The sequence below is a fragment of the Zasmidium cellare genome, assembly GCF_010093935.1.
Source record: "Zasmidium cellare ATCC 36951 unplaced genomic scaffold M409scaffold_2, whole genome shotgun sequence".
Lineage (NCBI taxonomy): Eukaryota > Fungi > Ascomycota > Dothideomycetes > Mycosphaerellales > Mycosphaerellaceae > Zasmidium > Zasmidium cellare.
This window is the reverse complement of record NW_022986946.1, coordinates 147,950-163,233: the sequence shown is the minus strand read 5'-3', so window position 1 is coordinate 163,233 and position 15,284 is coordinate 147,950. Positions and strand designations below refer to the sequence as shown.

At 54.0% G+C, this 15,284-nt stretch overlaps 5 protein-coding genes across 5 annotated transcripts; 2 read left to right on the top strand and 3 right to left on the bottom strand.

The window, feature by feature from the left end:
* Positions 1-249: 249 nt before the first annotated feature.
* M409DRAFT_49204 (uncharacterized protein) lies at positions 250-1,188 on the bottom strand (the record flags this gene model as incomplete). Its single annotated transcript, XM_033811176.1, has 1 exon — positions 250-1,188. The coding sequence occupies one exon, from the start codon at positions 1,186-1,188 to the stop codon at positions 250-252; it is 939 nt and encodes a 312-aa protein (XP_033673544.1).
* A 315-nt stretch (positions 1,189-1,503) lies between these two features.
* Positions 1,504-3,360, top strand: M409DRAFT_16616 (multicopper oxidase; the record flags this gene model as incomplete). The annotated part of the gene is made up of 1 exon (XM_033803688.1): positions 1,504-3,360. The coding sequence occupies one exon, from the start codon at positions 1,504-1,506 to the stop codon at positions 3,358-3,360; it is 1,857 nt and encodes a 618-aa protein (XP_033673543.1).
* A 107-nt stretch (positions 3,361-3,467) lies between these two features.
* M409DRAFT_62407 (uncharacterized protein) lies at positions 3,468-4,277 on the bottom strand (the record flags this gene model as incomplete). Its single annotated transcript, XM_033815161.1, has 2 exons — positions 3,468-3,858; positions 3,916-4,277. The coding sequence occupies 2 exons, from the start codon at positions 4,275-4,277 to the stop codon at positions 3,468-3,470; spliced, it is 753 nt and encodes a 250-aa protein (XP_033673542.1).
* Positions 4,278-4,526: 249 nt separating this feature from the next.
* Positions 4,527-11,549, bottom strand: M409DRAFT_35442 (uncharacterized protein; the record flags this gene model as incomplete). The annotated part of the gene is made up of 7 exons (XM_033810399.1): positions 4,527-5,223; positions 5,283-6,397; positions 6,449-9,409; positions 9,467-10,072; positions 10,126-10,794; positions 10,889-11,189; positions 11,254-11,549. 7 exons carry the CDS (start codon positions 11,547-11,549, stop codon positions 4,527-4,529), a joined length of 6,645 nt encoding a protein of 2,214 aa, XP_033673541.1.
* Positions 11,550-12,290: 741 nt separating this feature from the next.
* Positions 12,291-14,958, top strand: M409DRAFT_62405 (uncharacterized protein; the record flags this gene model as incomplete). The annotated part of the gene is made up of 2 exons (XM_033815160.1): positions 12,291-12,533; positions 12,598-14,958. The coding sequence occupies 2 exons, from the start codon at positions 12,291-12,293 to the stop codon at positions 14,956-14,958; spliced, it is 2,604 nt and encodes an 867-aa protein (XP_033673540.1).
* Positions 14,959-15,284: the final 326 nt, after the last annotated feature.

Here is a 15,284-nt window from a genome sequence, read left to right as displayed (position 1 = left end):
TGTACATGCGCTCGTCGTTGCTTTCTTCCGAAAGCACTCGCCGGAACGAATGTCGCTTACTGATTGTCTTCTTAAGTAACAGCGTTGCTGCAAGCAGGCCGAAGCAAAACAAGCCGGCCCATTGGAGTTTCGACATTTCCCAGCTTGTTAGACTCGTTTCGTCGTGCACAGAGACAGAAGTTTCGCTCCAAATGCTGCCCGGAATTCCATCTATAAGCTCTGCTGTCAGTGTCCGAACAGCTCTCGTTGTCAATGGGGAAACTCACGGGGATCCGGGAAAAGAACGTCATCGACAATGTGCGCTACGCCACCGTAGATAAGGATGTCCTCGCGAACGATTGGGATGTCGTTGACGTAGGCTTGACCCTTGCCGTAGCGTCGAATGGTTGCACTCCCGCCTGCAACAGTTTGCAGAGTCTTGTTTGCACTCCCGATCACTTTACCATACAGTACGTGATTTGGGATGGCATGGTTTCTAACAAAAGCGGCGAGTTGAATAGGGCTCAGAATGTCCAGGACTGGCCGCAGCTTCTGAATGGCCTTATCATGTGGGAACAGAAACGTAACGTCTGCCAAACTCTCCAGCTCTGGCACGAGATCTGTGACTTTGACCAGACGTAGGAATTCATGAAGATTTCCAAGGTTCAAGGTCTCCGAGATGTTATGTGGCAGAACCATGTTGGTGCTTGTACCATGAAGTACGCCGTGATCGAATCTGATGTCCGTCTCCACTAATTTCGTAAGGACTTGCAGGCCCGTCTCAAGCACAACAGTCGAGTGCTCGCCGTTTCTCTTCGTCCTGAGCTTGAGAGCCTGGCCGTCTGTCACGTTAGTGAACAAGGGCGGGTGCAGTGCTGACTGGACCAGCTGGATGTCGTCGTCCTGAAGAATTGACTCGACGGAGTGTTGCCCATCGATGAGACCATAGTAGAGTAGTGCTCTAGCAATGCTGGGATCCGCCGTTGTGAGGTTAATGCCGAAGTCAGCTAAGTACTTCAGCGCGTCGTTATTGGGTGCAAAGTATGTCGCATTTTGAATTCGATCGATGTCTTTGAGCAGATCGTGAAAGTGCAGGACGTTATAAAGATCGGAAAAAGAGCTGCGCGAAGAAAGGACAGAGCGCAGCGAATCCGCCGCAGCCTCGCCCAACAGAGCGAAGAAACAGCTGGCAAGCGGTTGAAAGCGCATTGTGTCTGCAAGAAATTTTAACTTCAGAATTCGCCAACGTCAACTGAGGAGAGTGAGAATGTAGGTATTCTCGATAGCTCTGGCCAAACTACTAGGCTGTGGTACAAGGCCGGTGATCTGGTTGCCGACTCGGTGGTCGAAGTCACCGAACTTGCTTCAGAGTGGCAATCGATCCAGATTCGCAGCTTATGGCCATAACTGCAACAAAATTTGGTAGTGTTTAGTTTGCTACTTGATGCGACGGCGTCACTAACGCGCATGACTTACAAGACCTGAAGAACTCAACCTGCTTCTGCTTGTTATCGCGGCCCAAGGATGTCATCTGTTTGGAGTCCTCTGGTTACAGTTCTCGCCATATTAATCTTACAAGTGCAAGCCATCAAAACCAGGTCCAGGGTGACCACTTTCGAGATTCACCTGTCCAATGGCGCTGCAAATCCCGTTGGCATCGGCGAGCGCCCGGTAATTCTGATCAACGACAGCTTCGTCGGCCCAACACTACACGCAAAGCAAGGAGACGATGTCAAATTTCTAGTGCGAAATTACTTGGAACAAGGCACATCTGTACACTTTCACGGCATCAGTCAGAGCAACTCGCCTTGGTCTGATGGCGTCCCTGGCCTTACCCAAGCGTCGATCAATCCTGGAGCTTCCTACCTCTACCAATGGCAAGCACAAGAATCTGGAGTATACTTTTACCATGCTCATGCAAGGTCACAGATGATGGATGGCATGTATGGAGCAATTATCATTGAGCCAGCTGAGGAGGAACCGCGGCCGTTCCATCTGATGAGTGAAGAGCAAGGCGAACAAGTCGCCATGACGGGAGCAGAAACCAGCATGGAGACGCTGATGATCTCTGACTGGACCCAATTCACTTCTACGGAGTTCCATGCTATACAGTCAGCTGCCAACGTGGACATGGCATGCATCGATGCGATCATCATCAATGGCATCGGCTCGCAATACTGTCTCGACAATGACGCTCTAGACAACATGACGCATCCGGTTGTGCGCCAGATGTTGCACGACCTGGGTGTCGACCACGTCACTCACAAAGGATGTATTCCCGCAATGCAAGAATTCCAGGGTGACTTTGACCTTGACCTCGACCGTCTTCCTCCGACAGCCTACGATCAATGTCTAGGCGGACAGAACGATCGAGGCAACTTCACGCTGAACGTGAACAGTTCTTTGGGCTGGGCTGCTTTGACTTTCATCAATCCCGGCAGTCTCTATCCTCTTCAGGTTTCAATCGATGGCCATGAGCCTACCGTCTTCGCTGTTGACGGACGTTATGTGATGCCCATCAAAACTGATCGATTCTTGGTGAACACTGGAAGCAGGATCTCGATCATGATCAAACTAGATCAAAGACCAGGTCGCTACACGATCCGCATCGCCAACAGCTATCTCAACCAAATTCTAGGCGGCTTCGGAGAGCTGGCCTACGATGGATCCAATACTAGAGCGAAATGGGCTGAACCTAAGATCGATTTCGCTGGGCACCCACTCAACAAAGACGTCGTGTCGTTCATCCCAGAAGACACGAAGCCTTACCCGGCAGTCTGCCCAAAACAACGTGCCGACAAGACCTTCAAGATCCTGCTTCGCAAACTCGGTCGGCCCTATGGCGCCTATGAGTGGACCATGACGGGCAAGCACGGCTACAACATGAGCCGTGAGCGGACAGATCCTCCGCTCCTGCTCCAGAATCCTAACGATATCTCCCGCGATGAGGAGTTGATCCTGAAAACAAACAAAGACGAGTGGGTCGACATCATTATGGTCACGGAAGGACCCTTCGCCCAGGCCCACCCAATGCACAAGCATGGGAACAGGATGTTCCTGATCGGCTCGGGCAAAGGCAACTTTCCCTGGGAGTCCGTCGAGGAAGCCAGTAAGCACTTACCCGAAGGAAAATTCAATTTGGAAACGCCGCCTTACCTGGATACGTTCAACACGGTGGAGATCCAGGGTGAGCCGACGGATACATGGACGGCGATCAGGTATAAAGCGGATAGTCCTGGAGTGTGGTTGTTTCATTGCCATGTACAGACTCATCTATCTGGGGGCATGGCTATGGTGCTTGTAGATGGCGTTGATGATTTTCCGGAGGTGCCTTTGGCCTATCGAGAGTGGAATGGATTCGAGCCCCCTTATGTCATCTAAGATATACTTTGATTCTGGAAGGAGGCGCAGGCCAACAAGTATTGCCGTTATGGAGTTCTTCATGACCTGAGCACTGAGCTGTCTTGATTCAATTTGCATAGAACAATCTACCACTTCTCTCCCATCGCCCGAACATCAACCTCAAAACTCCAACCCCTCCGCCCCTGACAATGCAACGCCCAGTACGTCTCCGCAACCTCCTCCGGATCAATCGTTTCTTCGTCAGTCTTTCCACCTAGATACTCCTTCGCCCAAGGGACGTCCAACGGCCCATCGATAACGGCATGGCAGACGTGAATGCCTTTTGGGTTGAATTCGCGTGCGATGGATTGAGCCAGGCTGCGAAGACCGAATTTGGGGGCGCTGAAGATGGAGAAGAGCGCAGAGCCTTTGAGGGACGCGGAGGCACCCGTGAAGATTAGGGTCGGAGGATGGGGAGAGGTTGAGGAGGAGAGGAGGAGAGGAATGGCCCGTTGGGAGAAGAGGAGGGTTCCTTTCCTACATCCATGGTCAATCAATCTACCCAATTCTTTAGAAGGTGAGCATGCAACGTACATAGAGACCCCGTACCCCTTATCGAACTCTTCAACCTCAACGTCCAGCACACTCTTCATCACAAACGGGCCAGTAGCATTGAAAACCGCCACCGCACACGCCCTGCCCGGAAACACCTCTTCGATCTTCCCAAATGCATTCTTCACACTCTCCGGTTGCGAAACATCGCAGGCCACACTGAATGCATCTCCGCCGCGATCTGTAATTCCCTTCTCAATCGGTAAGAGATGTTCAAGTTTCCGTGCGAGCAGAACGGTGGTATAAGCGGCTGCGAAGCGCCGGGCGATTGAGGCCCCTAAGCCGGTGCCCACACCTGCGATTATGGCGAGGGGCTTTGGAGAGGTTGATGAGGGAAAGTTCATGATCACTCTCTGTATTGAATGATCGACGGGACGTGTATATACTTGTTTTGTGGAAGAGAGCTCGGCAGCTCTTTTGAACCGTACCTGCATCTCGCTTTCGTCATGGTCACAACTGGCGGTGCGGCGAAAATTGACCGCATGCCACCAGATGAGATACAAAAGCAAATGCTTTGTGTTGTTTCGTCGATCTCTTGTAATATATAAAGGTACCACATGGAACAGCTTTCTTTCTTTCTCAACAATCTAGATCTACAAATTGATAGCCTCCCTCATCATGGGCCCCAGGCTCTCGGCACCAGCATCCCTCATCATACTGAAATGATGTTCTCCTTCGACGTATTTCGCCGTGACTTCCATGCCGGGGAAGAGACTCACCCAGTCATCCGGACCATAGTCCTTCCTCCGTTCACTAAGAAACTTCATGCCATCAGTGTCCTCATGCTCCTTGCCCGGTGGTGGAGGCGGAAGGTGGGCATAGTGTTTGCCGTCAAAGGCGCAGTCGCCAGCCCAAATCACAGTGACTTTGGGTCGGGGGAGGCTTGAGGGCTTCATAGGTGGAGCAACGTATTCGTGCAAGAGTTCAATCGTGGCGCGGAAGTGAGGCATCAGCCATGCGGGGGGTGCTGGTGGAGGTCCAGATTTCGCTGGAGGTCCATTGTTTCCACGCTGCATCTCAGTGCCGAAGAGACCGACACTGTTGCAGTGGTCGAAGAAGCGCTGAGGCAGGCGATCGAGTCCTTTAGTCGGCGGTGGAGAGTCGATGAGGAGCAACGTTGCTACACTCTCACCCATGGCCATCAGTTGTTGTGCGATGGCATAGGCGAGGATTCCACCTGCTGACCAGCCACCAAGATGGTACGGACCGTGAGGCTGTCGCTTGCGTACACCCTGGATGTAGGAGTCTACCACTTCAGGGAGCTTCCGGTCTAACATCTTCTCAGGAGTCCTGGAGAGAGAAGAAGGTTAGCCAACGGAATAAGTGACAAGTTGATGTGGTTGACATACTTCATGAATGGGGAGTTGAAACCAACGACTGCTGTCGAGGCACTCACTCGAGGCAGATTGAGGTAGGATGTGGCGGCACCACAGCCGTCTGGGAAGAGGAACAGGGTTTCGGTGGAGCGCTTTGGGGAGCCTTGCAGATACATGGACCATGCTGGAGCGATGCGCTCTGCAGACGGAGGAGCAGAAGCCGACTTGCCGATCTCTTCTTCAGGAATGTCATCAAGCTCACTGGGAGGGGTGGTGTTCTGGGTCTGGGGGTCCTCCTCCGAATCAGACCACCACGGAGTTGGAGGCACTGACTCAGTGGCAGGCGTGTCTGCGACGAGAGCGGCATTTTGCACGGCTGGCTCGGCCGGAGATGAAGTACCGTCGGACCCAGCGAAGTGTTTGCGGAGGCCACCAACAGTCGTGCAGTCTTCGAAGAGTGCTCGGTCAGGCAGGTCCAGATCCAGCTCATCGCGCAACCGACTGGTGATCACGAGCGACAAGAGGGAGTCCACACCAGCATCGGCAAAGGCAACGTCATCCGTCAAGTCTTTGGTGACAATACCACTCTCTTCAGACAGGATGTCTAAGATCTTCGGCCACTGCTCCTCATCGCTGGCGTCTGAGGCTGGGGGCGTGGCTTCCTGCTTGTCCTCTTCTACTACTGTCTGTTCGACTTCTACCGTCTCGTGCTCGTTGGACACCGCTCCGCCACCCAACTCGCGTAGGAACTTCTTCAAAGCCCCAATCGAGCCAATCTCCATGAACTGGGCGGATTCGAAGTCAATTTCGAGCTGATCCCGCATCCTGCTGCTGATAACAAGGGACAGTAACGAGTCCAGTCCCGCGTCTGTGAAGACAATGTCGTCAGTCAGAGCGCTGATCTCCATACCGATTTCCTCGGAAACGATCTGAAGCGCTGACGTGACCAGAGGCGATTCACCGGTTGGAGCCGCCTTGACTTTCTTCGTGGTAGTAGTGGTCGTCGTCTTTGCGACCGGGGCAGCTGCAGTGCTTGCGGCAACCTTGTTGGGAGTGCCTTTCGCGGCAGGCTTACTGGCATCACCAGAGACCTTCTTGTTAGCTGCTGTGACAATGTAGTGCATTAGGCGTTTAGGGACGCCTTGGAGCTGCAAAAGATGTCAGTAATGATACGAGTGTAGTGAAAATGACCAACTCACCGCGACTCCACCAACGATGCCAACAAGCTTCTTCTTGTCATCAAAGACAAGCACATCTCCCGTCCAAAGCTTGTCTTCACCCTCAGTCATCTTGACATGAGTGTAGTATGTCATAGCGGGATCGAGCTTCGTGAAGAATTTCATCGACTTCCACCCGTGGTTGACAAAGACTTCCTTGTCAAGATCGACGCCCTCATTGGCATTCATAACAAAGCCGCCTAGCTGTGAAAGAGCGTCAAGGTATGCGGGACTGGTGTGGAACTTTCCGTCATTGGGAATGCCCTTGAATGTGACCATACCAGCAGCCTCCATGTTGTCGTTGTCCAAAGTAATGGCAGAGAGCCCGCGATACTTCTCGTCAAAGTCAGCCAGCTGGCCCACCATCTTGTAGATCATGGCTTTGCTGAAACGGTATGTGTTAGCCTCAGTGCCAACCTGATCGTTCAGGGCACTCATGCGAGTTTGCGCTTTCACTGCGGCGTCCTTCAAATCACGCTTCGACTGTTCAAGGTCGGAAAAACGGATCAGAGTGTTCGCATGCTGCTCAACGACCTTGCTGCCGTCTTCGCTGACGCTTGAGAAGGTGGTATATGCACTACTCTTCTTGGCATCAAACTTGACGACAGTGCGCAGCAGTTGCATCTTGCCGCTGTTATTGGCCACGAGAGCACTTTGGATGTTCATCTCTGCGACTTCCACCGCCGCGGTTGCTGCCATGCCAGTGCTTTGCTTGATGTGCTCGCCAATTGTAAGAGCAATGTCGCAATAGACTGATGGCGTACAAAGAGGAACACCGTACACTTGGTGCCCCTGCACCATCGGATGAAGATCGTCACGACTGAGATCGGCTTCCACAACCAGTTCGCCGTCGGCGCTACCATTGCTGATGGTGTTGGTGACGACTTTGTGGATGGAAGACGATTCAAGACTCGGAGAGCTCACAATTAGTGGCGGTTCGCCCTTCCGCAGGGACCAGTCGTGGACGTATTGCATCCAGTACTCCTTCAGACTCCAGCCATACGCAGGCAACTCCAGAACGTGTTGGCAGCCCTCGAAATCTTGGTGGTACCTCGACCAATCGATGCTGGCACCCATGGAATACATCTTGGAGAGTGCAGTGGTGAGCAGCTCCCACGTATCTCTGCCTTTCCTGACCGACGCAAATGTCTGCATGGTCGAAGAGCCAATTACATCTTTGACGACAGCAGTGACCACAGGAGCGGGACCGATCTCAACGAGCATTACCGTGTCGTCAATCAGTCCCTCTCGCTTGGCAGCGGTCAAAGATCGCACCATGTCCACAGGTCTACGGCAGTGCTTAACAAAATAGTCCGCTTCGAATTGGGAACTGTCACGAAGCACGGTCCCTTGCATTGGTGAGATGACAGGCGTTCTGGGTTGACCGATCTTTGACCCGCTGGCCACAGTGCTAAAATGTTCCAGGATCGGATCAACCTGCGAAGTGTGGAAAGCGAATGGAGTCTTCAGGAAGAAACAGCGGATGTTCTCGGTCTCGAGGCGAGCTTGAGCTTTCTCGAGCTGCGCTACTTGGCCACCAAGCACAATGTTTTCTCTGCCATTGATACAGGAGATCTCATACTGTGCGTCAGAGGTAGCCATGGCCGATGCCACCTTCTCCTGACTGGCAAATGCAACAAGCATGGCGTGCGTGCTAGGAGCCAGATGCTTCTCCATGAGTTGTGCACGGCTGCCAACGAGATGGATTACATCGGCTTGAGATAGCGAGCCAGATGTGAACAGTGCAGCGTACTCGCCAAGACTGTGTCCCACGACCGATTTGGCGGTGACTCCGAACGATGTCCACAGGCGAGCGAGCGCCATTTGAAAGCAGACATGCGTCAATTGTAGAAGTGTGGGCGAGGCCGCTTCAAAAGTCGTCTCGTCTTCGAACACAATCTTGATGGACGGCAGCCCCATCTGAATGCATAGCTGATCGTAGCGCAGGATGTCGTTTCGGAAGGAGGAAAAGCGAGCGTACAGATCCGATCCCATACCAGGGAAAGGCGAACCCTGACCAGTGAAAGCAAATCCAAAGTTTGGTCCTTTGACTGGCACCAGTGGGCCATTATCGCCGTTTTCTCGTCGGGTCAAGTGATCTTGAAGGGCGTTGCGGATCTGGTCGAGGCTGGACCCTGTGACCGCCACTCTGTGTCGAAGGTGCATGCGGCGAGCGGTGGTGGTGTAGGAGAGCCGTGGCAAGAGAAGAGGGTCGGACTGGTCTTGCCGTTCGATCCAAACAATCAAGTTGCGGAGGTTGTTGATGAGCGAAGGCACAGTCTTGGCAGACACGCACACAATGTGGTGCTGGCGTGGGTCAAGCTCGCTCGAGGGCTCCTGCTCGGGGGCGTCTTCCAGCACGAGGGCGGTGTTTCCACCGGCGGCCGAGAAGTTGTTGAGGAGCACACGTCGCTTGCCATTCTGTGGCCGAAGCCATGCGGTCCCTTGCCTGGAGATGTAGGTGTTCCTGGCCTGGATGTCAGGCAGGCGATGATTGAGTTTGGTCTTGATTCCGCAGTGGGGAGGGATCTTAGAGTGCTTGAGCATGAGTAGCACCTTGGCAAGACTTGTCACTCCAGCTGCAGCCTCGCCATGTCCGATGTTGGATTTTGCTGCTCCAATATGTAGCGGCGATGTTGCTGGTCGCACTGGTTGGCCCAGTGCCGTCAAGGGCGCCAGAGTCTCGACTACCGATGTCGTCTCGCCGGCATCTCCAGCTTGCGTTCCAGTGCCATGCATTTCGCAGTAGCTAATGTCCTGGATACTAACACCAGTATCTCTGAGAAGGCCTTCGAAGAGCTCCTGTTGAGCTCCTGCGTGAGGACGTGTGATGGACTCTGCTTCGGCTGAATGATTCGTAGCGACGCCCAAAATGCATGCTTGGATAGGATCCTTGTCTGCTTTTGCGTCGTCGAGACGTTTGAGAATGGTAGTGACGACGGCCTAGAGCAAAGTCAGTAGTTGTTGGTGAGGAGCAGAATACTTCGATTTCTGTCTTACCTCGCCACGACAGTATCCGTCAGCATTGTCGTCGAATGTCTTACAATTGCCAGTCCTTGAGAGAAAATGGCCACGGTCCAGTCCGGCCGTCATATCTGGGTTGGTCAGGACGTTAGTTCCGCCAACAATGGCAGTGTCAATCTCTCCTCTCCAGAGGGCATTGCACGCCATGTGGAGAGCAGCCAAACTTGAGCTGCAGGCGGTGTCGATAGTGTAGCTAGGCCCGCTGAATTTGAAATGGTAATTTATTCGTCCGGGAATAAAAGCGCGGTTTCCTCCTGGAATGAAGTAGGTATCGATGTTCTGCGCGCTGTTGGTCTCCATCCAGTCGTTGCTAGTGGAACCAAAGTAGACACCGACCCGGTTCTTTTGGGAAGATGGCGTACGATCAGGGACAATGCCTGCTTGCTCCAAGGCCTCTGCGGCCGTAAGAAGGGCCAGACGTTGAGCTGGATCAACTTGAGGTGCCTCCCTCGGACTCATATTGAAGTAGCCGGCATCGAATTGGCCGGCGTTGTGCAACCAACAACCGAAACCAGTGCCAGACACATTCTTCACTTTCTCATCACCGACGTGAGCGGAAGCGTTCCATCGCGATGGGGGAACCTGTGTGAATTGTTAGTACGCAACGTTCGACCAAAATATGCAGCCTGGCTTACCAGCTCATGTGTGTCAACGCCGTGGGAAAGCACATCCCAGAAGGCTTGCATGCTGTCGGCCTGAGGGAAACGGCCCGCTGCAGCGATGATTGCAATGGGTGACTTAGCAGCCCGTCCATGGCCATCAGCCAATGGAGGAAGTGAAAGAGCTGATGTTTGGGGAGACGGACTCGATGACGACGAGGGAAGATGGGCGTTGATCAAGGGCCCAAGGCGGTCGGCAAACGCCAGGGCAACAGGATGTGGTATCGCAGAGTAGTCATTGCCACGAGACTTGATTTGCTCTGCAATCGCTGCCGGCCATTGATGTATGGCGATGGGACGTGTGAGACAGTCACGGACGGCCTCAGCCAGCGCAGCCGGGAAAGCGGCGGAGAGGGACAGCTCGCTGCTCTCGCCATCATTCCGTCCGCCAGCAGAGACAATTGGGATGCGAGTGGTAGGCCAAGCATCACTCGGAGCGATGCTGCCTAGCACCAAGTCGATGTCGGCGGCGGAGTAGAGATGGGCGGCGTGGTAGGGGGCGGTGATGGGGAGCGGCGTGGAGAGGAACGCTGGCCGGGAAAGGGTGGAGAGAAATGCGGCCAAAGAGGACGGTGGTCCCGAGATCGAGACTTGGGTGGGCCCGACACGCGCGCTGAGATACGGAGCGGCCGTCGCGGGCATGCCCTGTCAACAACAACAGCCAACGTCAGTCATTTGGACAAGACATACCCGATGAACAAGGGCTACAACAAGGCTGTGGCTCTTTCACTTATCTTACCTTTGTCGAGGCATATTGCCTGAGCTGCTCAGCGATGTCCTCGGCGCTGGCACCGGCAACGGCAGACGTCCACGACGCGAAGGCCGCCGAGTCTGTGTCGCGGTTGTTGAGACGCTCCGCCACGTCCCAAGCAAGAGCACCAAGTCGAAGTGCGACAGCGACGGTATGGAGAGCGAGAGGTAGGAGTGCTGCCACACTGGGTGCGCAGCTCACGGCGACTGCTGCCAACGCACCAGTACATACACCCGTAAGGCAGGCATTCTCAGCTGTGGGATAGCTGCGGCCACCACTGCTGTTTTCCCTGCGATCAAATATATTAGTACGCAAGCTGAGAAAGTATCACAGGACTGGAATGGCACACGTACTGGAGAAAGGCTGCGAGCTGAGTAGTGCAGGTCAAGGCCTGGACGAGTGCAGGATTCAGCGTGCCTGCCCGATAGTACGGGAGAAGGTCGGCTAGGCGAGCAAAACGAGGGCAGGCTGCCTGCTGTTCTGCTGGGAGCTGCTTAATCTGGTGCTTCAGCGTCGAGGCACTGCGCTCAAGGAAGTCGACAACGATTGGGTCATCGTGAGTCCGAAGCAGCTTGGAGAGAATGTCGGTGGCGTTGTACGTCTGATCACCAAACGCATACACCTGCACGGTCGGGGATTTGCTGCCCATGGTGAGCGGGCGTATCGTCCAGCACTAGGACTGGCTGCTGCGTTGAGGCAATGAATGGAGAGAGCGTAGTAAGGCTACCCTGGCACACGCATTCTCCTTTCCCCAGCACCACTTATACCTAGCATGGCAGTCTTACCTAAATGCCCGCTCAAGCAACTATTCCAGTGGATGAGAAGCTACTCCCCGCTCCAACTACGAGAAACTCGCCGCTGTTTGCCACCGGCTACCGCATGGCAGCAGGATGGGAACCAAGCCTACACAAGCAGCACAACCACGTTCAAGCCTTCACAAGACACGGGGACATAAAGTCAAGACCAATCAGCGCAAGCTGCTTTCTCAGTCCACTGTGCTGTCGCCGCTCTCCAACCTCGGCGACTTTTCTTCAAAAGTAAAGCGGCCCGGCTTTGATTCACTCAGCCTCGTGAAAGTCACATGTCTCGATGACATGAGAGTCCACGTGCCTACACGTTACAGCATGCACGGCTCAACCTCTAGCCCGAATTCTGGACCACGTTCCGTTCCATGGTCGAGTTGCGCTAGTAGTGTCAGTACAGGGGACCACGTTTGCGGCAACTCGGGGATCACATACAATGCTTTTGCCCGACCGTCATCAGAGCGCGGCAACCAGTTCCGATTGAAGGCTACGGCGGCTTTTGCCATGTGTCTTCACAGTACCATTATTATCCCTCCAGGAACAAGACGTGTGCCCAAGGTGTCCACCCGTGCAGCCATTCTTCAGCTATGGGCTTCCAAGATGAATTCCAGGCTTCTCTGGAGGCCATCAACGTTCATTCCGCACAACTCCTTCAGTACCTCAAGACCAACCGACAACCAGAGGCTGATGGCTCTGGGTTGCCCCGCGACCCGTTCGACGCTGCTCCTAAGTCAATCAAGATCTCAAGAAAGAAGTTCACAGAGGCCTCAGCAAGCCTTGTTGGACTAGGCACTCGACCTGAAGAGTACTTGGAACATCTGCAGAATGGCGTGAGTCTCCATCAATGCAGTGAAAATTTTGTCTCGAAAGGAGCTGACTGGCATTGCAACGTAGTACCAGGAACTCACATGCGTCAGGTGGCTCATCAACCTCGACATTCTCGAGTACATCCCCCAGAATGGCGTGATCAGCTACAATGACCTGGCGGCAAAGGCTCGAGTGCCTTGGAGCCAGCTCCGTGCTATCACCCGCATGGCTATCTGCAACGGGTTCCTTCAAGAGCCCAGGCCCAATGTCGTCGCTCACAGTCGCATTTCTGCCCTCTTCGCCCGGGATCAGAGCTTCCTCAACTGGGCTCGATGGATGGTCAACTATTCAGTTCCCACTGCCTACAAGTTGCCAGAGGCTACCAAGATGTGGGGAGAGACGTCCGCCAAAGACCAGACGGCGTTCAATTTGGGCCTGGATTCTAAGCTGCCTTTCTTCGACCATTTGCGTCAGACTCCCGCAATGACGGATCTCTTCGCTGCATATATGCGTAACGTCGCACACAACGAGACATGGAGTCTGCAGCACGCAGTCGATGGGTTCGATTGGGCCGCTCTTCCGGCTGGCTCCAAAGTGGTCGACGTTGGTGGATCGCACGGTCATTTGAGCATTGCTATTGCATCCAAGTTCCCTCACCTCCACTTCATCGTACAAGACCTGCCAGAGTCCGTGTCTACGGCTCGTACGGCTTTCGAGGCTGATCATCGGCTCGACGCATCTGTCAAAGGCCGCATAAGCTTCATGGACCACGATTTCTTCGGTCCTCAGCCAGTCAAGGATGCCGATGTATACCTTCTACGCATGATCATCCACGATTGGCCAGACAAAGACGCCAAGAATATTCTTTCCAACATCCAAGCCTCGCTGAAGCCCGGTGCCAAAGTGGTCATTATGGACACCATCCTCCCGCAACCTCGCACCATTCCAGCTATGCAGGAGCAGCAGCTGCGCATTCGAGATCTTACCATGATGCAGGTATTCAACGCCAAGGAGAGAGAACTTGACGACTGGAAAGCTCTTGCAAGCACCGCTGTGCTGCAGATCACAAACGTCCACCAGCCTCATGAAAGTGTCATGGGTTTGATCACACTCGAAAGTGCTGCTCCTCCCAGCCCTCCGCATGTGCCTGTTCAAACTGTACCAGCTGTCCCAACCGCCATCCCGTCCAACGTCATTGTCCATCCTACCACTGCCGACAAGCCGGTGTTGATCATGGGAGCCGGCATCGGGGGTCTTTGTCTTGCGCAGGCTCTCAAAAAGGCATCCATCCCATTCCGTGTCTTTGAGCGCGATCAAGCAGTCGATTCTCGCCCTCAAGGCTACCGCTTGAAGCTCGAAGCCGACGCTGCCAAAGCTCTCGAGGAAAGCTTGGACACGGACACATATGCGGCTTTTGTTACCTCTTGCGCTGTCACCACCATTGGTGAGACCGACTTCAATCCGTTCAACGGCAACATAGTCCACAGCCGTGCTGGCGGTGGCCTTAGCGGAAAGATGGGCCTCTATCCTAGCTTTACCGTTGACAGACGAGTCTTCCGCAATCAGTTGATGAGTGGCATTAAAGACAAAATCACCTTTGGCAAGGAGATGGTCTCGTACATCACTGACGAAGCCGATGGTACCATCACGGTCTCGTTCAAGGACGGCTCATCCATTGAAGGATCATTCCTCGTTGGTGCCGATGGCCTGCATTCCGTTGTGCGGAAGAATCGCCAACCCAACCACCCTCTCGTCGACACTGGCGCCGCCTGCATCTACGGCAAGACTGTCATGACACCAGAGCTGCTGCAGCGTTTCCCAGAAAAGGGGCTCCGCTGGATGACCGTGGCCTCCGATTCTGCGCCTATGTTGCAATCCTGTCTCATCGGCGAGAGCCCCATCACCGTCCTCATCGAGCCCATTCGCTTCAGCGCGGAGACCAGAAACCTTCACCCAGAGCTCCCCGCGGACTACGTCTACTGGGCTCTGATCGGCCGCAAAGAACGCTTCGACCTGCAAATCGACGCTGACGTTTCCACTGCCAAAGTCTCGGGCACAGCAGCAGACTTGTCGCTTGCCGTCACCGCCGAATGGCACACATCACTTCGCTCCCTGTTCGAACTACAAGATCGCCGTCAATCCTCGATGATGCGTGTGGCTTCGACCGTGTGCGATATCCCCGCTTGGCAGCCAACTCCCAATATCACGGCACTCGGTGATGCCGTTCATCCTATGAGTCCCTGCGGTGGCGTGGGTGCGATGACTGCTCTGTGTGATGCCGCAGCGCTTGCGAAGATCATCAAAGCGGGTTTGACGACCGAGCTCATGGGAAAGTTCGAGGCTGAGATGAGGAAGCGGGCGTGGAAGAGTATCAAGCGGAGTGAGATTGGCAGCAAGAAGATGTTTGGGCAGAAGGATCTTGTGGATTGTCCTCCTTTCCAGCTTTAAAATCAAGTTCGCGCTTCGGTCTTATGCAGGTGTTTTGGCGCTTGAACAGCTAGACGTCTATACATTCTCGTCTGGCTGCTCTTGATGGCAGGATTGGAATAATGAGCCTCTCACACTGCTCTACATTCGACTCCGCTTCTTTCAAGTACATTTTGAAGCCAAGGCGATGAGTTGCGGAATCCTGTACGAGAAGCTGTGCTGCAAGTACCAAACATCATCGTCAGAGTTTCTAGTCTCGCCAGCAGCAACTATTCCTGGCACTCTTACCACTGCGCACGAAAACAATTAGGCTATCGTCAACGGCAACATCATCGCCGCAGCTGAAG